Source organism: Bos javanicus, chromosome 5, assembly GCF_032452875.1.
Source record: "Bos javanicus breed banteng chromosome 5, ARS-OSU_banteng_1.0, whole genome shotgun sequence".
NCBI classification, from domain to species: Eukaryota; Metazoa; Chordata; class Mammalia; order Artiodactyla; family Bovidae; genus Bos; species Bos javanicus.
Genome location: NC_083872.1, coordinates 117026668 through 117052858, shown reverse-complemented (window position 1 = coordinate 117052858; position 26191 = coordinate 117026668). Strand labels below are relative to the sequence as shown.

General features: G+C 50.7%; 2 protein-coding genes across 10 annotated transcripts in view; one reads left to right on the top strand and one right to left on the bottom strand.

Annotated features, from left to right (window-relative positions):
- Positions 1-282: 282 nt before the first annotated feature.
- On the top strand, positions 283-8938 carry CDPF1 (cysteine rich DPF motif domain containing 1). Of its 6 annotated transcripts, XR_009736747.1 has the most exons (5): positions 391-1171; positions 5304-5416; positions 6272-6383; positions 6931-7792; positions 8359-8445. XR_009736747.1 is itself a non-coding variant. In XM_061418884.1 (4 exons), the coding sequence occupies exons 2-4, from the start codon at positions 5304-5306 to the stop codon at positions 8503-8505; spliced, it is 372 nt and encodes a 123-aa protein (XP_061274868.1). In that variant the 5' UTR covers positions 283-383; the 3' UTR covers positions 8506-8938. The 6 variants fall into 6 exon arrangements, 5 of the variants coding, with proteins under 5 accessions (XP_061274868.1, XP_061274864.1, XP_061274865.1 ...); XM_061418884.1 differs by lacking the exons at positions 391-1171; positions 6931-7792 and adding an exon at positions 283-383 and having other exon boundaries at positions 8359-8938; XM_061418880.1 differs by lacking the exon at positions 6931-7792 and having other exon boundaries at positions 398-1171; positions 8359-8938.
- A 171-nt stretch (positions 8939-9109) lies between these two features.
- Positions 9110-26191, bottom strand: part of PPARA (peroxisome proliferator activated receptor alpha) — a 75090-nt gene continuing 58008 nt past the window's right edge. For all 4 annotated transcript variants that reach the window (XM_061418873.1, XM_061418874.1, XM_061418875.1 and 1 more), the window contains 2 exons: positions 20645-21092; positions 9110-16463 (listed from right to left, as the gene is read on the bottom strand). In XM_061418873.1, coding sequence (XP_061274857.1) covers positions 16216-16463; positions 20645-21092 — 696 coding nt within the window. In that variant the 3' untranslated portion in view covers positions 9110-16215. The remainder of the gene's footprint in view (positions 16464-20644; positions 21093-26191) is intronic.

Genomic DNA, 26191 nt, shown 5'->3' with positions numbered 1-26191 from the left:
GGTGTGGGACGCCGCCACAAGGCGGAAGCGAAAATGAAAGGCATTCAGTCGTGTCTCTTTGCGACCCCAACGACTGTAGCCCCACCAGGCTCCTCTGTCCATGGGAATTCTCTAGGCAAGAATACCGGAGTGGGTTACCATGCCCTCCTCCAGGGCAATCTTCCTAACCCAGGGATCGAACCCAGATTTCCGCATCGCGAGCGGAGTCTTCACGTTCTGAGCCACCGCTGAAGCCAAGCGGAAGGCGAAGAGGAAGTCCGCCGCGAAGCCCCGCCCCACCCCCCCCACCCCCGCGCAGGCGCCCAGGGCACGCAGTAGCGGGGGCGGGGGCGGGGCCGCGCACGCGCCCAGGGCTGGGCCTCGCCGCCGCGGAGGCAGCGGAGGTGAGTGGCGCGGCGTAGCGGCCTGGCGGGAACGCGAGGGGACGTGTGCGGCCGCGCGCCGGTCACCTCACCGGCGTCTCCCGCTGCCCTGGCCGGGCCTGGGCTCCTCCGCGGAGGACTAGGGGGTTCTGAAGGGAGTGGCGGGCGCCTTGGAGCCAGGCCGCGGAACTTGCGCCCGGCTCGTTCCCGCGCTGCGCGGCGCTGCGGGCCCGGGAGCCGTCCGAGGGCCGGTCGGCTGACTGGACAGAACCGAGGGGGAAAAGTCAGTGAACTTGACGGCAGGGCGGCAGACACGACGCGAACTGAAACGCAAAGAGAGTGACAGCAGAGGTTCCGAGAACCGCGGGGACACTACCCGAGCTCAGCGTACTTGCGGTTGAGATGTCCGTGGGAGACGAGAGAGAAGGGGGCTGAAGAAGAAATCCATGAAGTGATAATGGTTAAGGATTTTCCTAAACTACAGATCAAACTGCTTAATGCAGCACAAGCAGGATAAGTAGGTTTAAAAGAGGTGAGGGTGGCGGGGAAGTAGATATATATTCAAACCGCTGAAAGCCGAAGGTGAAGAGAGAAACTTCAGGGCAGCCAGAGGGAAGTCCCCTAGGTGGAGACACGAGGGAGACCCTCCAGGCGGCTGGAAGGCCAGGAACGAGGCCGGGAGGTGGGAGAGCGCAGGGAACGCGTGGAGGATGCCGGGCCGCAGCGCAGCCTGCTGTATGGACAGTGGACGGCGGAGTCTTTGGGAAAAGATAGTTCCTGAATTAAAGAGGCCTCACATGCCCAGGAAGGTTTGAAACACCACTCAGAGCCTTGAGTTTTGTAAAATCCTGTTGAATTCTCTCATGCTTACAGTTTATGCGTCTCCTGAAACGATGGTGCCGTTTCTTCCTGTATTGTTACTCTCCTGAGTTGCATTCACTAGTTTTCGAATGTTGAACCAGGTTTGCATTCCTGGGTGGAGTCCAGTCTGCACTGATGCTCTAGGCTTCTTATGTATTATTGGATTCAGTTTGCTAATATTGTGCTGAAGAATTTTGTTTGTGAAGGATATTGCTCCGTTGTGTTGTTCCGTGGCTTCAGTTCAGTTCGGTCTCTCAGTCGTGTCCGACTCTGCGACCCCATGAAATGCAGCATGCCAGGCCTCCCTGTCCATTACCAACTCCCGGAGTTCACTTAGTCGTGTCCAATTCTTTGTGACCCCATGGACTGCAGCACGCCAGGCTTCCCTGACCTTCACTATCTCTGGGAGTTTGCTCAAACTCATGTCTGTTGAGTCGGTGGTGCCATCCAACAATTTCATCTTCTGTCACCCCCTTCTCCTCCTGCCCTCAATTTTTCCCAGCATCAGGGTCTTTTCCAGGGAGTTGGCTCTTCACATCAGGTGGCTAAAGTATTGGATCTTCAGCTTCAGCATCAGTCCTTCCAGTGGACATTCAGGGTTGATTTCCTTTTGGATTGACTGGTTTGATCTCCTTGCAGTCCAAGGGATTCTCAACAGTCTTCTCCAGCACCACAGTTTGAACGCATCAGTTCTTTGGCGCTTAACCTTCTTTATGGTCCAACTCTCACATCCCTACATGACTACTGGAAAGGCCATAGCTTTGACTATACGGACCTTTGTCAGCAAAGTGACGTCTCTGCTTTTTAATACACTGTCTAGGTTTGTCATAGCTTTGTAGTTTTCCTATAATTAGTTCAGTTCAGTCTCTGAGTTGGGTCTGACTCTTTGCAACCCTTGGACTGCTGCACACCAGCCTTCCCAGTCCATCACCAACTCCTGGAACTTGCTCAAGCTCATGTCCATTGAGTCAGTGATGCCGTCCAACCATCTCATCTTCTGTTTTCCCCTTCTCCTCCTGCCTGCAATCTTTCCCAGCATCAGGGTCTTTTCCAAGGAGTCAGTTCTTCTCATGAGGTGGCCAAAATATTGGAATTTCAGCCTCAGCATCACTCCTTCCAATGAATATTCAGGACTGATTTCCTTTAGGATGGACTGGTTGGATCCCCTTGCAGTCCCGGGGACTCTCAAGAGTCTTCTCCAACACCATAGTTCAAAAGCATCAATTCTTTGGTGCTCAGCGTTCTTTATAGTCCAACTCACATCCATACATGACCACTGGAAAAACCATAGCTTTGACTAGATGGACCTTTGTCAGCAAAGTAATGTCTCTGCTTTTTAATATGCTGTCTAGATTGGTCATAACTTTTCTTCCCAGGAGCAAGCATCTTTTAATTTCATGGCTGCAGTTACCTTCTGCAGTGATTTTGGAGCCCAAGAAAATAAAGGCTGTCACTGTTTCCATTGTTTCCCCATCTATTTGCTATGAAGTGATAGGACTGGATGCCATGACCTTAATTTTTTGAATGTTGAGTTTTAAGGCAGCTTTTTCTCTCTCCTCTTTCACCTTCATCAGGAGGCTCTTCAGTTCCTCTTGACTGTCTGCCATAAGGGTGGTGTCATCTGTGTATCTGAGGTTATTGACATTTCTCCCGACAATCTTGATTCCACCTGTGCTTCATCCAGCCCGCATTTCACCTGATATACTCTGCATAAAAGTTACATATATGCAGTATACACAGCCTTGACGTACTCCTTTCCCAATTTGGAGCTAGTCGTTGTTCCCTGTCTGGTTCTAACTGTTGGCTTCTTGACCTGCATATAGATTTCTCAGGAGGCAGGTGAGATGCTGTGGTATTACCATCTTTTGAAGAATTTTCCACAGTTGTGATCCACACAGTCAAAGGCTTTGGCATAATCAATAAAGCAGAAGTAGATATTTTTCTGGAATTCTCTTGCTTTTTCTGTGATCCAATGGATGTTAGCAATTTGATCTCTGGTTCTTCTGCCTTTTCTAAATCCAGCTTGAACATCTGGAAGTTCATAGTTCACGTACTGTTGGAAGTCTGGTTTGGAGAATTTTGAGCATTACTTCAGTAGTGTGTGAGATGAGTGCAGTTGTGTGGTAGTTTGAATAGTCTTTGGCATCGCCCATCTTTGGGATTGGAGTGAAAACTGACCTTTTCCAATCCTGTGACCACTGCTGAGTTTTCCAAATTTCTTGGTATATTGAGTGCAGCACTTTCACAGCATCATCTTTAAGGTTTTGAAATAGCTCAGCTGGAATTCCATCACCTCCACTAGCTTTGTTCGTAGTGATGCTTCCTAAGGCCCGCTTGACTTCAAATTACAGAATGTCTGGCTCTAGGTGAGTGATCACACCATTGTGATTATCTGGGTCATGAAGATGTTTTTTGTATAGTTCTTCTGTGTATTCTTGCCACCTCTTCTTAATATCTTCTGCTTCTGTTAGGTCCATACAATTTCTGTCCTTTATCGTGCCCATCTTTGCATGAAACGTTCCCTTGGCGTCTCTAATTTTTTGAAGAGCTCTCTAGTCTTTCCAGTTGATGCTGTCAGGTATCAGTTAACCAATTATCAGCTAATAGTCTAGTCTAGTTAATGGTATCAAGGTAATCCTGGAAGTTTTGGTAGTTCATGTGATACTAGCCTCAGAATTTCTTTGCAAGTACTCCTTTCTCTGTATTCTTTTTTCCTATGGTTGATTTATTTGCGTTTGGTTGCACTGGGTCTTTGCCGCGAGCGGGCCTTCTCTGGTTGCGGGGCGCAGGGGCTGCTCTCTGGTTGTGGTGTGCGGGCTTCTCGCTGCGGTGGTTTTCTTACCGCAGAGCGCAAGCTCTGTGGTGCACGGGGCTTCAACAGTTGCGGCTCCCATGCTCTTGGATGCATGGGCTTAGTTGCTCCTCCACATGGGGCATCTTCCTGGTATCAGGGATCCATCCTTTGTATCCTGCATTGGTGGGTGGATTCCATACCACTGAGCCACCAGGAAAGCCACCCTGCTCTGTATTCTGAATGTTTCTGTAGGTTGGTGTTACTCATGTAAATGCTTGACAATTTGCTGGTAAAGCCATCTGGGCATGAAGTTTTGCTGGTGCTCTATTTCATTTTAAAGTAAAATTTAAAATTACAGATTCACTTTTCTTAATAAATATAGGTCTTTTCAGGTTTTCCATTTTGAGTCACTTTTGGTAATTGGTGTTTTTTTTCCCAAGAAATGTGTCTATTTCATCTAAACTGTCAAGTTCATTGGGTAAAAAGGTCACTGCATTTCCTTATTATTCTTTTGATGTCTGTAGTCTTAGTGATGTCCCCTATTTTGTTCCTCATTATGGTAATTTTTATCATTTTTCTGTTTTTCTTGATCAGTCTAACTAGAGGTTATCAACTTTATTGACGTTTTGAAGTAACCAGTTTTGGTTTTATTGATTTTTTTCCTATTGTTTGTCCATTTTCTATTTCCTTGATTTCTATTCTTTATTATTTTCTTTTTTCTGTGTATTTTGGGTTTAATTTGCCTTTTTGTAGCTTCTTAAGGTAGAAAGTTAGATGACTTATTTTAAATCTTCATTTCCAGTTTAGGCATTTAAAGCTGTGAATTTCTCTAAAATCAGCTTAAACTGCATTGTGTATACTTTGGTATTTTAGTTTTCATTTAGTTCAAGCTATTTTCTAATTTCTCTTGGGATTTCTTCTGTGAATCATGATTTATGCAGAAATATATCATTTAATTTCCAAATATTTGGGGATTTTCCATGTATCTCTTTGTTACTGATTTTAATTGACTTATTTAGGGTTAGAGAAGGTACATTATGGTTTCAGGCTTTTAAAGTTTGAGGCTCTTTTTTTGGCCTAGCCTATAGTCTTATCTTGGCGGTTACCTCATGTACACTTGACGAGAATGTGTGACCTTGAGCGGGTCTTGCAGTTGCCCTGACTGGAGACTCCTGGTGTGTATGGTGCCCATCTTCTCTGTGGGGAAGAAGCAGGCAGTGGGGAACTTTGAGATGTGCGTGGTTCTTGGTTCTGTAGGTGATGTGCCCCATCTCTTGGCCTTGCAGATGGCGTGTGAGACGGAGCGAACCCCCCTGGGTGTGTTCAAGTGCCAGCTCTGTGCCTTAACAGCTCCATACAGCTACCAGGGGCGGCAGCCCCCTAACAGCCAGTCTGTCATGTGAGTACCAGGGTCCCAGCCCAGGAGCCTTGCCAGAGCTCGCTGGCCTGAATCTGACACAGAGCTTGTGTGTTGTGTCTGGGCCCACCCTGCCCAGGCTCTGGGTGCTTGAGGTGTGAGCCACACCTGATGGGTTCAAGGGCCATCTGGCTCTTCTGGAACCTCCCAGTCTCTCCCTCCATGTTCGGCCTTGGGTGGACTTTCCTGCCCGCAGCTCCTGTTCTGGTGGGAGTGAGCCCTGAGGGCCAGCATCTGCCCAGGGAAGGCCTGCAATAGAGCCAATGGGTCCCAGGCCTTGATTCTTGACCTTCAGCTCGTCCTTCATCAGACGCCACCTTGTGAGGATCTGACCAGTCCATTACATGGGACGGGTGCTGGGGGCCAGGCCTCTTCCCTCTGGCCGTGGGGATCCTGGGGGTGTTGCCTCAGGACTCTCTTGGTCTCCTTTCTGACGTGCACTGGAGGCCAGCAGGGCACCCACCGGCAGCCTCCACGTGCTCCCTGCGTGGAAGCCGTTTGGGAGTGGGCATCATCCTGGGGGCGGGGAGAGGACTCGTGCCTGCCCCCAGCCCCATCCTGTTGAGTCAGGTGGGGTCTGGGGTGGAGTTGCCGCAGCACTTCTCTGGGCCGAGGAGGAGCGGCGCTCTCTCGGAGGCTGTTGCGGAGCCTGGAGCAGGTCTTGTTTCAGTCCCAGCCTGGCCCCTTTGCTCCTCTCTGCTACTACTCGGTGGCACTGGGGGCCCAGCCCCTCCCTCGATGCGCGGCCCCGGCGGGCGGCCCCCGGGAGGTCCGTGCAGCTGCCGAGTTCCTGTCAGCAGAGGTCGGGCCTTTCCGCCCCCTCTTCCTGTCCTGCAGCCTCCTGGAGGAGAGCTACGTGATGAGGGACCCCTTCACCCCCGACAAGGGCAGATTCCTGGTCGTCGGCTCGAGGTGCAGCATGTGCGGCAGGCTGGTGTGTGTGGGCCCGGTGGGTAAGCCGCGTGCGCCTGGGGCCGCCTCCTCTCTCCACCCCGTGGCTGGGACCTCACGAGTGCTCTCGGGAGAGGTGACCCTCGTGTCTTTCCCAGGGGCAGTGTGAGCGGCAGCCTTTCCTGGCCTTGGTGTTCCTGGGCCCCCTCACGGTCACTTGGCGGGGGCAGCTGCTCTGCCTCATCATGGGTGGGTCCCTGCAGCCAACAGAGGGCTCGGGGACAGGCAGGCTGGGGTCAGTTTGAGGGTCTCAGTGGGGGTTGAGGAGAGAGATTCTTGGAGGCTCTGCACTGCCCCCCTCCCCACCCCTTAGCCCCTAATCGCCTCCCCTCCCCCACTAAGTGCAGCTGGCATTGTGCTCTTCCCTCCATGGGACCGTGGCCGCCTTTCTAATCGTCCCAGGGCCCTTCCAGAGGAAGGGGCATGCTTTCCGGAGCGTTTGTTGTGTGCCAGACCCTGTGCTTGGGGCTTGTGTTGCCAGCAACGCCTTCTTCAGTCCTACCCCAGCCCTAGTTAGGCAGAGCGGTGCCGCACCCATTTTGCAGGTGAGGAGACTGAGGTTTGGAGAGGTGGCGTTGGCCCAGTTCACTGGGCTAGCTGAGCCTGTTGTGTGAAAGCCCGAGGACGGATGGAAGTGCAGCTGTGTAGACCCTTACCCCGAGTGACTCTGCAGCCCAAGCATCCCTGAGTATTCTGGCTGGGGGCCGAGGGCCAGCAGCGGAGGGGCAGGGGGGCTGTGTCACAGAGCAGATTGGGACAGCCAGTCTCCATCCATCAGAAGTCAAGGTGATGAGACTGGCAGGTGGGAGGAAGCCTCAGCTCAGGCAAAGGCCCAGAAGGAGCCACACTACCGTGGGGCCGTGTGAGGAAACAGGCAGCTGGCGCCGCTGAGGCCCTGTGTGGACCGGAAGCAGCTGGAGTTGGGAGTGGGGCCAGGCGGGGGAAAGCCAGGACTGCCACCCTGGGAGTTCGGGCCGCACTTGGTGCCAGAGGGGACGGGGCCCCGTGTGGCGTCAGATCTCCACGGTTGTCTTGGTTGAGGCACAGCCTAAGCTCCTGGAAGGAAGGGACCCCGATACACGGGACAGATGAGACAAACAGAGCCTGGCCCAGGTGGCGCTGGCTGGCGGGGCACAGCTGTGGTCCTCAGCACAGGACCCGTCGGGTGCCCTTTGGAAGTTGCAGCTCCCACCATCACATCTGCATCCCCACTGGTGGGAAGGGACAGGAGCGCACACACCTGTTCCTTCAGAGAGCACGACCAGGAGGTGGCATGCAGCTGTGGTGACGCCGCTGAGCAGACTCAGCCCCGTGGCCACCCCTGGCTGCAGGGCGGCTGGGAGGCAGGTCTGGGCCCTGTGCCGGATGGGCATCAGTGCAGTGTTAGTGGATGCCACGGTCGCCACGGTACGTGGAGGAGCAGTTCTGGCCTGCCCGGACCAGCCACTCGGCCGTGGCCTCCACCTCTGTGGGCTGTCCTTCCCGTCCCTGGCTGCTCCCAGCAGCGGTGTCACCAAGCCCCTGTCCCACCGCCGTGATAGCCGGGAGAGGGAGGGACCTCGGGTTTCCAGCCCGTTGGGCCTGGCTTGTGCTCATCCTCGGCCCACGGTGGAGCCCCGCCCTGCAGAAGCCAGGCTGCGCCGTCTCTCCTGGCCGACTTTGCGGGTCTCACCCAACCAGGCCCATGGCCTGCGGGCTCCGGCCCTGGCTCTTTTGCCCCCATTGCCCTCCTGGAGGCCCACCGGCTCTTCTCTTAGATGAGGACCACCCTCCTGGAGGTGGGCAGCCAGGCCCCTGCGCTCCCCTCTCCCTTTTGCTATCTGGCTCTGGCCACACCCCCCAGCTCCTCTCTGCTGCTGTGTATCTGGGGGCCTTGCCTTGCCCCCCTGCCCTGCCTGCAGTGAAGGGCTGCCCTCTGGGAGATGCTGCACTGGGCTTCTTGTGGCACTCAGCACTCCCTGCCCTTCTTTCAGGAATGCAGTCTGTTCTACTCCAAGAGATTTTGCCTCCCCTGTGTCCAGGACAACGTGGATGCTTTCCCTCAGGAAATTCAGCAAGACTTGGAGAAAAGAAAAGTCCCCTTCACGAGGCCTGCCAGCCAGCGCAGTTCTCAACCATGAGTGCAGTCGGGTACCAGGTCCGCAGCGGTGCTCACCCAGGGCTTGTGGCCATGCGGGCTTCCGTGGCCCAGGTCAGAGACGGGGCCGAGATGGAGCCGCTGTGCCAGCCTTCTTTCTGGGCCACTGGGAGCCGTGTCTGCAGCCCGGGGGGGCTGGGGTCTGCCTGCAGCAACACCAGGGTCAGGAGCCGGCAGAGACGGCGCCCACAGGCAGACCCCAGACGCCCGCGCTCAGGGACCGCAGCCCCCCACCCGCACAGCCCTCACCTTAGCAGCTGGTGAGACGCTGATGTGGGCTTGCCGTGTGCCCCCAGTCCTTAGAGGGTAGAACTGCTCCGTCCAATTCTGTAATTTCTGCAGGGCCCGCGCACACTGCCTGGGGGTGATAGAGACATGTCTGATGAGGGGACCAATAAAGAGCTTTTACTGACCAATGTTGGTGCTGGGTTTTGTCTTCTGGGGCCGCACTGTCCCAGGTCCACTCTGTTACCGGACCCTGACAGGCAGAGACGACCTCAGGCTTGGGTTCAGGGCAGACCCTATAGTTGGTACTTGTTTTTCCAGACAAGCAGTTCATCTCACAGCATCACTCAAAACTCCCCAAATAATTTTTAAAAATAGTTTATTTTTTAAAACCATTAAGGCAATACTGTACCCTGAAATTAACTCTTTACATTCATCAGTCTTACAGTAGGACATTCCAAACATATAAGTTCCCATCAATTCAGGATAGAAATTAATATACATGATCAGTTCAATCTCCTAAAGGGAAAATGAATAAGATCCTTTTTTTTTTTTTAATTAACGTTATTTTATAGCCATTTTCTAATTGCCGGGCACGACCACCAGGAAAGTGACCAAGGAGATCCCACTCGTTGTCCTCTGCATACCCCAGCTTCCCTGACCCCAGGTGCCCCACCGATCACACCCAGGGGGCTGAGCCACAGAGGTCATTTAGAGCCTACCCAGAAGAGCTCGGCTTTGGAATTGCTCCTGTTTAGTATGAAATACAAGGGGTCTGTCAGCCCCTAAATGCTTTGAGAGCATTAAGGCACCAAGAACAGTAATGGACCAACACACACCAAGGAATCGCGCTTAGTCCTGGCTTTGGAAACCGCGTGGCTCTGCCGCATGTCTGGCAAAGGCTTCCTCTATGCCCTGTGTGCCCCAGGCACAGACATGCGTCAGGAAGAGGCCCGCCTGGGTTTGGAACAGGTTGCCTGGGAGATTCACGGCATCTGTGGCTTCCGCTGGAGGCTGCCAGAGGAGCAGCCGGTGAGAGTCCCTGTCTCAGCATCTCTCAGATTGCAGAGCTCTTTGGTAACAATCCCCAGGTAGTAATTCCCTGAAGAGCAGACAGCTGCTTACTACATAGGAGAAGTTCCGGGTCTCCAGCGGGACCGACCCTGCTTGCGTGAAATTGGTGGCTTCTAACCTGGGTCTGCCTTGCTGATAGATAGACAGGCTTGCCTGTGCTGCTCATGTGTGAAAGACGAAGAGAACAGATTTACAGGGAAATAAATTCCAGATGGCTCAGGAGAGAAGGAAAGCTCAGACGTGTGTGTGCGTGCGTGCGTGCATGCGTGCGTGTGTGTGTGTGTGTGTGTGTGTGTGTGTGTGGTGTCTGGGGAGGGGCGGGCCTGTGTGCGCATGCGGGTGTATTTCTCTTGTGACGTTTCAGCTTTTTTTGTGTTTCCAGCAGGTCCAAGAGCCAAGCTACTAAACAGTATACATCAGTTCACACTGATTTCAGAAGGATCCCAATGTTTGTTGTTAGATACATGATTGTTGGTTAGTAAAATATTAGGATTTAAAAAACTCAAATCACAGTATTTAAGATATAGCTATTAACATAGTTCCTTTTACCATACAGTGTAGAAAAAAAAAGTGATTCTCAAATACAAATACTGTGACTGCAGGACAGTGAGTGGCATCATCTCACGTGAGGTACGTTGTTCTTTAGGCCTGAAACAAGGACCAGACCATCCGCGCCTTTAAGAAGAAACTTCCCCAAAGCGAATGATTTTTCTTGGAAAAGATCAGCTACTCGTCTCCAGGGCTTCTCAGCCCGTGGCCCCCACCTCTGTCCCAGGAGGCAGGGCTGGTGGTGGGGTCTTGTCTGCACTCCGGCTGGCACGATGCAATGCTACACTGGTCACGCCGCTAGGGGTGGCAGTGGTGGGGGGAGGCAAGAGAGGAGGCGGCTGCTGTGTTACCTTCTCTGGGGGAAACGGAAGCTGTTCACATTTGACCCAAACTAGCAAACACATTTTCAAATGAAAAAACCTGACCCAGGTCTCAGTTTGCTGTTTTGCAATGTGAAAAAATTGGTATTTCTTCAATTTTTGTTTTTTTCCAAATAATGCATTTAACAGCCACAGGGCCCCCAAGGTCCTTGATGTTATGAGTTGCTCAGTCGAGATGTGACCTTGGCGTGGATGCAGTGTGGTCCGTTCTGTGCAGAGGATCCCAGAAGCATGTGGCTGCGTGTCTTCCAGCTGAACCACATCATGTGGCCCCCTCTTCCCCAGGGGGGTTATACTTCTCCCGCCTCACCGAAATTCTGAGAAGCAGACAGTCTAGATCTGAGGAGTCTGGGCGCCTCAAGCCAGGAAAAGGCGTGTGGAAGTGAGCCTCGGGCAGCGGCCTCTCTGTTCTAATAAGCGGGCCGCACCCATAGCAGCCCACTCTACGGGAATACAATAGGAATCTGCCACACCCCACACAAACAGCATCATGGAAAGTGTTATTTAGCTCTTCAAATGAATTTGAAGACGCGTGGTCTTTTTTTCCCTTAGAGCACTTCCAGTACCACACTTTAATTCGTCCGGCAGTCCCCAGAGAAGTAGGAGGGCCTCCTGTATCCCAGTCAGACCGAGTTGCTGCCCTTGTTTTCACTCTAGTGTGTGTCCCTGGCTGAGGGTTGATGACCATTTTCCTAATTGTGCTAAAAAATGGTGCCTAAAAATAGATGTAAATCTCAGCCAACACTCAGACCTCAACCTTTGGAGCCTAATCTCGGATCTTCCTAGAGAGAAGTTCCCCAGAGGAAAGTGTGCCCCCAGTAAAGTCCTAGCCCTGGGAAGGGGGGGCATGCGCAGGTGGTGGGGCGCAGTCGGCAGCACGCGGCCGGCTGGTTGGCATTCCCCACCAGCCCTCAGGGAGATTTCACGCGGGCCTCAGTCCGCTCCTCCCAGCAGGGCTGTCCGCAGAGCCTCCCTGCCGCAGGCGGGCCGTGCCTTCTGGAGAGCTAAGGCAGGAGTTCCCTTAGCTGACCACTCCAGGCAGAGATTTCGTTGCCGAGAATCTGTCATCCCAGAGGAGCCCCATAAGCCTGCTTGGACCAAGACTTAAGAACAAATGCAGATATAGTCCAGTGCCTGCAGCAACAGCGCTGTGAAAACCCTCCCTGGACACCTCTTGATAGTTCAGCCCTCAGTTAGTGGCAGCAGTCTAGTTTGTGACATCTAGGGACAGTGCAGTTTCCTTGCCTCTCTTGAATCAACATGGCTGTTGTGAACTTAAAGAGCAAGCGACCCCTCCGGGAACATGTGCAGCCAGGGGACCAGACTCAACCACAGGGACCACTTTGAAGCACCCTCACCTGCCTTAAATGCAGGGGCGGGAGAGTGGAAGCAAGCCACCCCCGGGGCCCAATCCGCACGTCCACGCAGTCCTTCCGAGCCCGGTGTTTCCACTCGAAGGTGGGATGACACAGTCCGACCCCCTCGAGGGTCTGAGGCCTGGAGGTGGCACCAGAGCCTGCGCTGACGGCGCAGGTGGGGAGCCAGGAGCACCTGCATGTCTTCCTCGCAGGACCCGCGTTTTGGAAGCCGTGCGGGTTGAAGAGGCACTTTGAGGTGACTGGTTTTCCAGGGTCCCTGGAAGCCCCTACTGAAGGCCAGGCCAGTGGCCAAGTTGGTCTTAGCTGGAAGCACCTGACTCCCTGGTTGAAACAATGGACTTATATTTAAACAGGACTTTTTAAGACATTCCAGAGACGAGTGTGGTCATTGGGTCAAGACAAAAAAAGCCCTCTGTCGTGCATCTGGCCGCGAGCCATCAAAATGCGCCTGGTGTCACGGTGGCTTGGAAGGAGCCAGGCACAGAGGGGCTCAGGTGCGACGGGGGCGGAGGCCGCGCTGACGAAGGCTTGCACAGAGACGCCTCTCTGCCCTCGCCTGCAGAATCTCCCTCTGAGCAGGATCCCCCTCGGCCAGCAGGTGAAGAGGGAGGCCCTGCGTGGGCCAGTCACCTGGGCCCTCGGCAGCAAAGGTGCGGAGTCCTAACCCCTGGGCCACCGGGGAATTTCCAAGGCTCCCTTTAAACGATAAAATTTCCTTTAAAAATCCACATAGGCTTCCGTGTCTCAGGGTGCACACAGCAGAGGTGGGCACACAGTCTCTGAGCCCTGCTCACAGATGGTCTGACTAGGAACGCCCCGAAGGCCCTAGTGCTCCATGGACCTTAGATTTGACAGAGGCTCCTGACGGCCCTATCGACGTGGCTGTCCAGCTGCAGATTTGGGGAAACAGTAGCTGCTCAATTAATAGCTTTCTCATCATCAATCATCCAACCAAGGGCCCTACCTGTGCCTGGAGCTTCTGCTCAGATTGTAGGCTGCTGCGTTCTGTGCTCTTAAATTGGAAGGAAGGGCTCACTTTAACAGGGCCGACTCTCAGGCGTTCTGGAATTCTTTCCCTTCGATTCACAGTCACTGTTGACGCCTGTGTGTGTATCCTCTTTGGGAAGATGCTTTGAGCCCCTCTCCCCAGAGAGCTGTGTAGAGGTCACAGGGTTCCCGGGGGCCAGGCGGACAGCGGGCAGGGCTGTCGTCAAACTGCTCCTCTGACACTGGACATCAGGGAGGCAGCATCCGCGCGTGCAGCCCTCAGACTTCTCGCAGTGTGGCGGGGGCAGAAGTGAGCCCGTGGAACCCCCAACCAGAAATGCCCAGGAGGCAGAGAGGAGGGCCACTGGGCGGCAGCAGAGCGGCCCGGAGGAGCCCCATGGTCCACCTGTCCAGACAAAGGCCGCCAGTAGTCTGTGGCCTCTGGGGAGTCTGGCACTTGGTGGTAAGTGAGGGAACGAAGAACCAGGTTTTAACAGTGGCTTAAGAGCAGATCAAGGTGGTGAAAAGGGGTCCCGCCATGACCTGCACCCAGCACCGCGGGTGGCTGGCTCTCCACTCGTCATCTGAGGTTTCTGGAACCTGCTTCCACTGGACCTTGCGCTGATGTCTGCTAAAGCCTCACAAGCAAGAAGTGTGTTCCTTCAGTAGCTCCTGTGTGAAGCACTACCATCTACTAAACTGGCGAATAACCCGTCCGTCATCTGACTATCAGTGCTCGGAGAAGTCTTGGATTGTGTGACCCCAGACGTTCTGAGTGGCAATGAGTGGCTCTGTTATTTCAAGTGAATTTCTTCCTATTAACAAGTGAACAATGTCAGGTTGCTTTCAGGCCAAGGTCCTCTGTGGCTTCACCACGGGCTTCCCTGGTGGTCTGGCTGGACCCCAAGAGGACCAGACGCTCGCTGACACCGTGGATGCAGTTAGCCTGTTCAGTGGCAAGCGTGAGCTGGGAACTGTTTCAGATAGGTCCCATGAGAATCTAAACAGAACCTGCAGGTCTTCCGAAAGCCTGAGTCTTGAGCCTCGCTTTCCAAAGCCGTGTCTATGTGACTAGACCTGAAAACACTAGAGCGAGAGGCGGCACACGCACAGGATCCAGCCCGTGACCCCAAGACCTCGCACGAGCCACAGGCCTCCAGGCTCGTCAGCCCAGGGAGTTCCCATCTTAGGAAAGAACGGGGACACGGGTGCACCTGTGACTAAGAGCTTACCTCCTTTCTGACTTAGGGTGACCCCTGACTGGCGTCAGTTCTAAAGCGGAAATGCTGTCATTTGTCTCCAGCAGGCCCTTTGATTGCATCTTAAAAAAATTAAAAGATAAAAGCATCACCGAATGTGTAATGTGTACAAAGATGTCCTAATTGTGAGGCTTGTTTTTTTTTTAAGCTGAAGTCTCAGTTTTTTGTATGATAATGCTGGTCTTGGTGGAGAAGGAAATGGCAACCCACTCCAGTATTCTTGCCTGGAGAATCCCAGGGATGGGGGAGCCTGGTGGGCTGCCATCTATGGGGTCGCATAGAGTTGGACACGACTGAAGCAACTTAGCAGCAGTAGCAGCAGCTGATCTTGGACACTTTTTCAAATTCAGTCCTAGCCATTCTTTAACAGCAGATAATAATGACCTTATAGAACCAAATGTCCTAAAGACAGAGGGGGGAGGGTCATTAAGGATCGAAAGTGCTGCCGGCCCAGGAGGCGTCCAGGGGCTGAACCGGCTGGGGGGTGGGGAGGCACTCTGACAGCTCTCTGACGGACAGTTAATCCAAGTGGTGGACAGGACCATGTGCTCTAGACAAGAACCATAATCCACAGCGTCTCCAAACTGGACTGAGGTTGGAAACTCGACTTTAAGGCTGAATCAGACCTTGTAGATTTTGGTAAAACCACCTTATATATGTAGCTGGAAAAGGAGACAAGTCTTGAAATCCTTGCAAAAACCACCTGTTGTGAATCCTGAGACCAAATGAAACCATTTCATCCCCCCACCCTGCCCCACCCTGGCCCACTCTCCAGGCGAGACCCCCGGCCCCACCCCCACGCTATACAGTGACAGGTGCTTAGTCCTCTCCACCCTAGGGAGCAGCTGCCACCAACAGGGGTTAAAAAGAAACAAAGCTGCGTATTTAGAAAAGCGACACAGAAAAAGACCAAGGAGCTGCCTTGACAGAGGGGGCCTGGAGCAAGATTTATAAATAACTTGTCAGTTTGCCCCTGGAGACGCGACCCTGGCCCCCAAACAGCTCGGCTCGGTAGATTCAGATTTGACAGGGAGTCGAGCCGAGAGGAATGGGAAGTGGACCACACTTCAGTCCCTGTTCTTCCTGCTGACCGCAGGTGCTAGCTTAACACAGGGAGGGGATCGAGTCCAGAGGGGCCTCGAGACACGGCTTTCTGGAATCTTCTACACGCGCCTGGGAACAGGCTTTTCCACATACTACTTACAGCCACAAAACAGCAAACTGAACCGAAACAGCCGATGCATTTCAACAAGCTTATTGAAATCGTTCTTTGACATTCTAAATCCTGTGATTCAAAAATAGCACGTTGTCTTTCTTAGAATTCAGGAAACAGAACCAAAGTCTTCCAAATAAATATTTCGCTGCTCTTAAAATACTTTGGAGACATCTATGTTTACAGGATTATAAAAATTAAAAAGTGCTGATTAGTTTTCAAAATTATAAAAGAGCACAACAGTCAAAAAGCGGTAAAAAGGGAAGACAGACCACGTATTCTGAGGTTAATTCACTGGTAAATTCCTAACACGATATAAAGAAATCTGCATTGATTCACATCAGGCACATTAAAAATCAGACCGCTGAACACCATTACCCCTCATTTCCCAAGTCCTGATTAGTAGCTGCTTCTCACCAGCATCTCAAGACTCTGCACTGCTCTCAGAAGTGGTTACAAAAAAGAAACGTGGAGTAGCCTTCCGGTTACCTAGGCAGTATACCTCCCGTTGTTCCAAGGTTTCCATGGTGGATATTTGTGCAAAGCTGCGTTGCTCCTGTCTCCCTGTAGTGCCGCCGCCTCTAAAAACCCGAGAGAAGCCTCTTTTCCGCGCTCGCGTCTGGATCGTCAGTACATGTCCCTGTAGATCTCCTGCAGCAGCGGGTGCAGGGCGGCGTCCGACTCCGTCTTCTTGATCACCTGCACCAGCTGTGCGTGCTCCGTGACCAGCTGCCGCAGGTCTGCCATCTTTTGCAGGAGTTTTGGGAAGAGGAAGACGTCGTCAGGATGGTTGTTCTGTAGGTGGAGTTTGAGCACGTGCACAATACCCTCCTGCATTTTCTCAATGTGTCCTACATTTAGGAGGCCAGGCCGATCTACCCTCAGGAGAGAGGAGAGAGGTGTGAGTGGGGTAACCGCACGGTAACGCCAAGGAACAGTCTCCAAGTCTGAGAAACCAAACATCCTGACTGGACCCTGCCTTTCTTACCCAAAGCTCAGCTGCCTTTACACACGGTCCACTTGCGTAGAAGACAGAGCTACATTTTCCCCAAATCGCTGGGCCTGGGACAGACAGGAGGCCTGCTGCTGCTAAGTCGCTTCAGTCGTGTCCGACTCTGTGCGACCCCAGAGACGGCAGCCCACCAGGCTCCCCCGTCCCTGGGATTCTCCAGGCAGGAACACTGGAGTGGGTTGCCATTTCCTTCTCCAATGCATGAAAGTGAAAAGGGAAAGTGAAGTCGCTCAGTCATGTCTGACTCTTAGCGACCCCACGGACTGCAGCCTACCAGGCTCCTCCGTCCATGGGATTTTCCAGGCAAGAGTACTGGAGTGGGGTGCCATTGCCTTCTCCGGACAGGAGGAATACTCGTTCCTCAGTATTTCTTTTCTTTTTTAAAATGTATTTTATTTATTTGGTTGTACCAGGTCGTGCCTGCAGCTCATGGGATCTTCCATCTTCACTGGGACATGTGGGATCTAGTTCCCTGATCTGGGATCGATCCTGGGCCCTCCCCACTGGCCTCGAGGAGCCTTAGCTGCTGGACCACAAAGGAAGTCCCTCTCAGTATTTCTATGACCTTAAAACCACTAGCTACCTTACAGGGTGGCTGCTTCATTTAGAGTTTATCTGATGACCACCTGTCAGGGGGAAACTCCCACAACATTAGGAGTAGCAGCTATACACACAACCTACTTGTGCCTAATATGGAAAACAATACCCTTCTTCCTACATCTTCTTAGGTACTCCGTTTCAACAACATTTAAGGAGTGTGATTATGCTCCACATAGGTTTAATGTGGTATAGAGCACCGTTACAGGTACCTTCTGAGTGTGTGAGTGTGTGTGCTCAGTCGCGTCCAACTCTTTGCAACCCCATGGACTGTAGCCCGCCAGGCTCCTCTGTCCATGGGATTTCCCAGGCAAGATTACTGTAGTGGCTTACCATTTCCTTCCCCAGGGGGTGTTCCTGACCTAGGGCTTGAACCCGTGTCTCATGTTTCTTGCATTAGCAGGCAAATTCTTTACCACTGTGCCATCTGAGAAGCCCACCTTCTAATATAAATCAGACAAAAAGTAGGTGGAGCCAGAAAGGAATGAGGGGATGGATACAGGCTGGAGAGGGGGCTGAGGACACCTGGAGAGGGGACGTGTGAGGCTTGGACCAGGAAAAGTGGGGTGGACACCAGGTGACCTCCCCAGGTTGGCTCAGACACGGGGACCAGGCACCGGGGACAGCTCAGACCATGCATCCTTCCCTTGATCCAGAAAGATCAGCCCCCGCCATGCATACTCAACAGGCAGTGCTCTCTTTAGAATCCCACACATCACTATGATTTTCAGAAGTGTTGCTCACAATGTGGACTTATCATTTTTTTGGAGGGGGGTGGATTGTAAAATAAATATTAGGTTTTTAAAGAGAGAAGTTTTAAAAGAATAATAAGTGAATCCCACTTCATAATTGTAGCCCCATCATACAGATTTCATATATGTCTCACCAGATATTTTTCTGATCTGATTATAATTTCTTTTATAAAACTGTGGTCACACTACTTATATAAACAGTCATGCATCACTTTCCCCACCACACTGCCTCTTGAGCATGCAAAGGACGGTGGCAGATTACATACGGTTGCCTTGCCACTCAGTGCATTTTACCTCCACTGACTGTGCCCAGCTAGATGGCCAGAGGGACAGACCTCATCCAGCTCCGAGTCTGGAGTTGGGGCCACTGCGGCCAGCCTCAATTCTGCGAGTGAGGGACTCACGGGGGCACTACAGCTTCAGGCAGCAGTGGCCCCGTGGCTCTCCCTCGTGGCTGGGTTGGGTCAGCCGAGTACAGTAGAGGGATGACCTTCTTAGATCCAGGACAGGGCTATTTAAAGGAACGTAAGGCTGAGCCAAAAATCTGCAGAGCCAGCTCCCCATACAGAGGCCCAGGTTTTCCTTCACTGGAATCCATTTCCTCTGGCAAAGCATACTGTGCAGTCATACCTGTTAGCTAACTGCTTATGTTTTTCATTATGAAATTGCATAAGTACACCAATACAGACAGCAACTGGACTAACATCCGTGTGGCACTTTATAGAATACTGTCTGCAACGTGGATACAAGATTATGATAACAGTTATAACACGGCCATCCCACAGTATCTGTGCAGATTGTTCCAGGACCCCTTGAGAGTCCCTTGGACTGCTAGGATTTCCAACCAGTCCATCCTAAAGGAGATCAGTCCTGGGTGTTCATTGGAAGGACTGATGTTGAAGCTGAAACTCCAATACTTTGGCCACCTGAAGCAAAGAGCTGACTCATTTGAAAAGACCCTGATGCTGAGAAAGATTGAGGGCGGGAGGAGGAGGGGACAACAGAGGATGAGATGGTTGGATGGCATTACTGACTCAATGGACATGAGTTTGAGCAAGCTCCGGGAGTTGGTGATGGACAGGGCGGCCTGGCGTGCTGCGGTTCATGGGGTCGCAAAGAGTCGGACACGACTGAGAGACTGAACTGAACTGAAACACCCAAAGCCACGAAAGCTCAAGCCCCTGACACAAAATGGCATGTAACCGGTGCACATCCTCCCAAACATACTGCATCACCTCTAGATCACCTGTAATGCCTCAGGCAGTGTGAACAGTATACAAACAGTTGCCAGTGTGTGGCAAATTGAAGTTTTGTTTTTTGGAACCTTCTGGAATTTTTTTTTCTGCATGTTTTCCATCCATGGTTGACTCTGCAGGTGCAGATGAGTATGGAGGGCTGACTGAATATGATGGTGTTATTATAACACATATACATTGTAATATTACTACCATTATATCTGATATATAATAGTGGGTATGATGTAATGAAAGTGAAAGTCACTTAGTCGTGTCCGACTCCTTACGACCCCATGGACTCTACAGTCCATGGAATTCTCCAGGCCAGAATACTGGAGTGGGTAGCCTTTCCCTTCTCCAGGGGATCTTCCCAACCCAGGGATAAAACCCAGGTCTCCCACATTGCAGGCGGATTCTTTACCAGCTGAGCCACAAGGGAAGCCCGTGATAAGAAGAAACATCACTAAATATTAACGATCCCTAATATATTTTGTTGTTTAGTCGCTCAGTCACGCCCGACTCTTTGCAACCCCGTGGACTGTAGCCCGCCAGGCTCCTCTGTCCATAGGATTTTCCAGGCAAGAATACTGGAGTGGGTTGCCATTTCCTTCTCCAGGGATCTTCCCAACCGAGGGATCAAACCTGCATCTCCTGCATTGACAAATGGATTCTTCACAGCTGAGCCACCAGGAAAATGCCACCTGATATATTTTATTACTTCCTGACCCAGGGATCAAACCCAGGTCTCCTGCATTGCCAGCGGACTCTTTGCTGTCTGAGCCACCAAGAAAGCCCTGATATATTACATCCTGTTATAAATAAAATATGTATTTCTGTAGTTACAAATGGGACATATCACTACTTTACAAATGTGCTGTTGTCTTGTCACTCAACCACTCGGTCATGCCCAGCTCTTCTGTGACCCCATGAACTGTAGCCCAAGAGGCTCCTCTGGATTGCCATTTCCTTCTCTGTGGGACCTTCCTGACCCAGGGATTGAACCCACATCTCCTGTTTGGTAGGTGGATAATGTGTTTTATATAAAGTAACATGAAGACACTGCCATACATAAAATAATCAACAGAGACCTCCTGTGCGGCACAGGGGACTCTTATTCTGTAACCACCTAAATGGGAAAGTAATCTGAAAAAGAACAGACGTACGTGTATACACCTGAAACTAAGAACACTGTAAGCCAATTATACTCCAGTATAAAATAAGAATTGTTAAAAATAAAAAGTTAAAGCTCTGAAACTGGAAAAATTACCTTTGCTACAATATGATCCGACACAGATCTCATTCTCACTGAATCCTGGTCGGTGTCACTGTGGGAGTTCGGACGCCCTCCCCACCTGCCCCCAGCGGTGGCTCCATGCCACTCACATCGGATTTACCGCTGCTGGGTTCTCGAGACAGGAGGCCGTAAGTGCCCTGGCACCGATGCGAAATCAGCAACTTACCTCCGCAGCAAATGATAGCAGCCACAAAGAGGGAAATATCGCTGTCGTCCAGCTCCAGTGCATTGAACTTCATTGCAAAGTCGAACTTGGGCTCCATGATATCACAGAAGGGTTTTCTTAGGCTTTTAAGGAATTCACGGGTTATGAAGCCATTCCCGTAGGCTACCAACATCCCGTCTTTATTCATCACAGAAGACAGCATCGCAAATATGGCTTCGTAAACTCCATACTTCAGCAGAGTGACTTGGTCATTCAAGTCCAAGTTTGCAAACCCAGGGATGGACTTGGCAAACTCCGTGAGCTCGGTGACGGTCTCCACGGACGTGCACTGGCAGCAGTGGAAAATGCGGACTTCCGCCTCCTTGTTCTGGATGCCGTTGGCCACCAGCTTGGCCACCAGCGTCTTCTCGGCCATACACAGCGTCTCCATGTCGTGGATGACGAAAGGCTGGAAACAAAGACACTGGAATAAGTTGGATGACTGGTGACAAGCTGTCTTCTTAATTATCATGAAACTGATGGGTAGTCACTGTAGTTCAGCCGCCTGAGAATCAAAGTATGTACAAAACACAGTCTCCATCCTTAAACCACCTCAAAATTAGCTGGGGATAAAAAGACATTTAACAGAGGACAATATACATCAGAAAGATAGTCAGCGTCATCGCCTGGAACTGGGGGGGATTTCATTGCTAAGGAAGTGAAGGACTTCCCTGGCGGTCCAGTGGTTAGGATTCCATGATTCCACTGCTTTGGGCGAGGGTTCGATCCCTGGTCAGGGAACTAAGATCCTGCATGCCTTGCAGCACAGCCAACAGCAACAAAGCAAAGTACTGATTTTGGCAATAAAGCTCACAAGAAAGAGAATATTAGCAAACCACTCTAAATGTTTGATAATTTTCTCTGGACTCCCAAATACTACTGCAATAGCCAATCATTACAATAATTCTTTTTTTTCTATAAACAATGGTGGTGGTGGTTTAGTTGCTAAGTTGTGCCCTACCCTTGCGACCCCATGGACTGTAGCCCACCAGGCTCCTCTGTCCATGGGATTCTCCAGGCAAGAATACTGGAGTGGGTTGCCATTTCCTTCTCCAGGAGATCTTCCCACCCAGGAATCGAACCCAGGTCTCCTACATTGCTGGGAGATTCTTTACCGACTTCGCTACAAAGGAAGCCCTGAGCTACAAGGGCTTCAGGCCCTGAGCTATAAACAATAATGGTTCATTTATTTCAGAGACTCTAAAAAAAACCAAATCCTAGTATTTATTTTGGCAAAGTCATATTTAAATCAATGAAAAGTGATAAAACAAATGAAATGATCATAGTCACTGATCATTGGGGAATATGTTCTATTTTAACTATGAACTTTTGGTAAGTTGGGATTTCCTGGTGGTTCAGACAGTAAAGAATCTGCCTGCAATGCAGGAAACCCAGGTTTGATCCCTGGATCAGGAAGATCCCCTGGAGAGGGAAATGGCAACCCACTCCAGTATTCTTGCCTGTAAAATCCCACGGATGGAGGAACCTGGTGGGCTACAGTCCATAGAGTTGCAAAGAGTTGGACACGACTGAGCGACTTCACTTTCACTTGGTAAATTATTCGTTACATGCCTGCGTACTAAGTGGATTCAGTCGTACCCAACTCTTTGCGACCCCATGGACCATAGCCCCGCCAGGCTCCTCTTGTCCATGGGATTCTCTAGGCAAGAATACTGGAGTGGGTTGCCATGCCCTCCTCCAGGGATATTATTCATACAGTAATTCTTAGTTTTTCCATTTTATGAACGTTAGGGATAACCATCCTTATCCAACACTATTGAATGAATAAATTTCGCATGTAAATAAATGTAACTCAGAAAGTTGGCTATCTGTGTAGAAGTGAATGAACAAGCACTGTTAAACCCTTGCTCTCTAGGGATAAACCAGAAAGCCTCACAGGACCCCCTTTCCTGGTGCAGGAGACTGAAATCTCCCCACCACTGCTCCACATGCTGAGACAGTCTCCACAAGCTCCAAATGCTTGCGGCAGCTCCCTAAACGTGGCCTTACCATGTGCATCTAGACCCACCGGTCCTATCATTTTAGAAAGATCTAGGGGCTTCCCCGGTGGCTCAGATGGTAAAGAATCTGCCTTGAATACGGGACACCCGGGTCCGATCCCTGGGCTGGGAAGATCCTCTGGAAAAGGGAATGGCAACTCACTCCACTGTTCTTGCCTGGAAAATCCTGTGGGCAGAGGAGCCTGGCGGGCTACAGTCCAAGGGGTTACAAAGAGTCGGCCACGACTGAGCGGCTAACACAGTGGAGGACAGCCGAGATGGTGGGTCATGGACCTGGAGCAGTGTGCTCAGAAGAGATGGTGTCTCTGGTGGGTCTTGGGAAAACGGGCACAGAAAACACTGCAGCTGAAATGTGGCCCGACCTTCATGCGGAGCAGGAGAAATGGCAGCCTCCGAAGGAGCTCGCTGGCTCTTCTGCAGGCCAGTGAGGAAGCAGGCTGAGGCGTTAGGTTCAGTCCCCGCTGGACAAGCACTGAGTGGACGAGCAGCCCAGTGATTTTAAGAACCACTCTGCAAGTGGGCAGATCGCATCACTGACAGAGCCTCCGGGCCCCACGGCATGACGCGTGCCCTGTCTGGGCTCACGAGCATCGGGATGAGCCACTTGCAGGGCACCTGTGGGGTGTCCCTGGCACAAAGGCGGAGGTGCTGGGGTAATCTGACGCACTGTCTTTGAAATGTCTAAACAGCATTCGCAAGATAGTCTTGGACCAAAAAAAAAAAAAGGATCTGATTTCGCATCTGAGGCAAGAAAATATTTTTTAAATTATCTGTGTAGGACTGCAAACATCCTGAATACAAAACTTAAAGCCAAATTTCTAGCAATCTCCAGTTTGATGGAGAAAGACTAAAACCATCTTTTCCCAAAGACTTTAAAAGCAGGCCAGGTTGACCATTTTGGGGGGAAAGTTTGGGGGCAGTTTCTATGAAGTTGGAGCTCAGATTTAAAGTGGACTAGAGAAATATTTTTAAAGAATAGATGGCAGTGTTGCCTCAATTGCAGAAAATACAATATAAGGCCACCTCGACTTTATGCAGATCACTGACTTTTTAAAAGCACATTCAGCAGAAATAAAAATGTTCAATGAATTTTTTTTTAAATGAGTTTTGTTGTTAAAAAAAAAAAAAAAAAACTGGGAAAACACTGAGCTAAATGAAGTTAGGTCCTGCCAGCGTCTTTAACATACTGAGTGTACACTGTCCATCTTTAAGAATACTGAGTGTACACTGTCCATCTTTAAGAATACTGAGTGTACACTGTCCATCTTTAAGAATACTGAGTGTACACTGTCCATCTTTAAATACTGAGTGTACACTGTCCATCTTTAAGAATAATGAGTGTACACTGTCCATCTTTAAGAATACTGAGTGTACACTGTCCATCTTTAAGAATAATGAGTGTACACTGTCCATCTTTAAGAATACTGAGTGTACACTGTCCATCTTTAACATACTGAGTGTACACTGTCCATCTTTAAGAATACTGAGTGTACACTGTCCATCTTTAAGAATAATGAGTGTACACTGTCCATCTTTAAGAATACTGAGTGTACACTGTCCATCTTTAAGAATAATGAGTGTACACTGTCCATCTTTAACATAATGAGTGTACACTGTCCATCTTTAAGAATGGGGTTAGGGACTTCCCTGGTGGTCCAACGGTTAAGGCTTTGCCATGCAGGGGACGCCAGTTCAATCCCTGGTCGGGGAACTAAGATCCCACATCCCACGCCACTAAGCCCAAACTAGAGAGTCTGTGAGTCACAACGAAAGATCTCACGTCTCAACTAAGACCCGATGCAGCCAAATAAATATTTTTTTAAAACAGAAATCACCTGCTAAAAAAATTTATTAAAAAAAAAAAAAGAACTGTTTGACTGCAGAATGCCTATTATTATTATTGGTAAGACATTTCATAGGACTAGCATAGACTGGCTACATAATTTTCAGGGCCCAGTGCAACATGCCAGTCACTTACTCAGAAGCAATTAAGACTTTCAAGACAGTGACAGAGAGCATGAAACCCCAGCACAGGGCCCGCTAAGTGGGGGGCAGTGTGAGACAGGACACACAGCCAGGACGCCAGCCCTGGACTGGTTTTACGTGAAACATTCTCTCATAAACGAAGACTTCGATCGTAACGAGTATTTCATTTTTATAAAATTATCAGTTGGGTTTTAGAAGGCAGGCCTCATTAACAGGCAAAATTAGAAACCATTTGGATTCAAAACAAGTGCGAACATTTAAAACCATGTTTATTACAGCCAAAGAGAAATTGTAGAGTAAGACCCTTGAAAGTTTGCCAAACTTTATTGAGAACTATTCTCCATTAGACTATTTTAGAAGTCCTGGAAGCTTTCATTTAACTTTGGAATGTGCCTTTTCTACTCAAGCTTGAATATGAATATATCTGATGTTACAGGTGGTCATTTCAAATCAATGAAAGTGAAAGTGAAGTTGCTCAGTCGTGTCCGACTCTTAGCGACCCCATGGACTGCAGCCTACCAGGCTCCTCCATCCATGGGATTTTCCAGGCAACAGTACTGGAGTGGGGTACCACTGATGCTACAGGTGGTCCTTTCAAATCAATGTAGCACATCATAAAAAGTTTAAACAGCATAAGGCAGAAAGCTGCCCACTTTCCCCTCAGAACTGTGCAGGCATGCATGCTAAGTCCCTTCAGTCATGTCTGACTCTTTGCAATCCTGTGGAGTGTAGCCCGCCAGGCTCCTCTGTCCAAGGAATTCTCCAGGCTAGAATACTGGAGTGGGCTGCCATGCCCTCCTCCAGGAGACCTTCCTGACCCAGGGATCAAACCCTGGTCTCTTTAGGTCTCCTGCATGGGCAGGTGGCTTCTTTACCACTACTGCCATCTGGGAAGCACCCACCCCGAATCGCTCTGGGCCAAATCCAGAAGGCTCCCCTCACTGATCCATTACTTTTTTTCCGCTCACACCTGAAGTGTTCTATGTGTGTCAATGATGTTCCTTATAAGAGTTCATTTCCGAAACACATTCAAAAAGCATTTTCTGTGAAAACTTAGGCAGCACTATCTTTTAGGAGAAATTTAATTGTGAGTTATTTGGCAGAATCGCTTTGGATGACATTATCTAATAAGCTCTTGATGAGGTTTTACTACACGTTTCTCGATATAAAACAGTGTGTTCTTCAGCCTACTGACAACTGAAGTTATAGGTATAATATTTCAGTGTAGCGCAGCAGGCCAGACCCCAGGGTGTGGTGGCAGGGGGTGTCAGCAAGGTCCACCGTGCCTGGGCAGCTCTACCTCTGTCTGAGCACAGATGGAGTAGCAGAGCCTGTGGCCCCGAGCTGGATGCCCCAAGCTCTGGCATGCCCTGGGCAGGCCAGGGAGACAGGGGAAGGGCCATGTCTCCATGTATATGGGGCATGGGCGGGAGGTGAGCCCACCTGGGAGCACACAGGGTCATCAAAGGCAGTGACTGTCCCCTGGACACTCCCTTTCAAA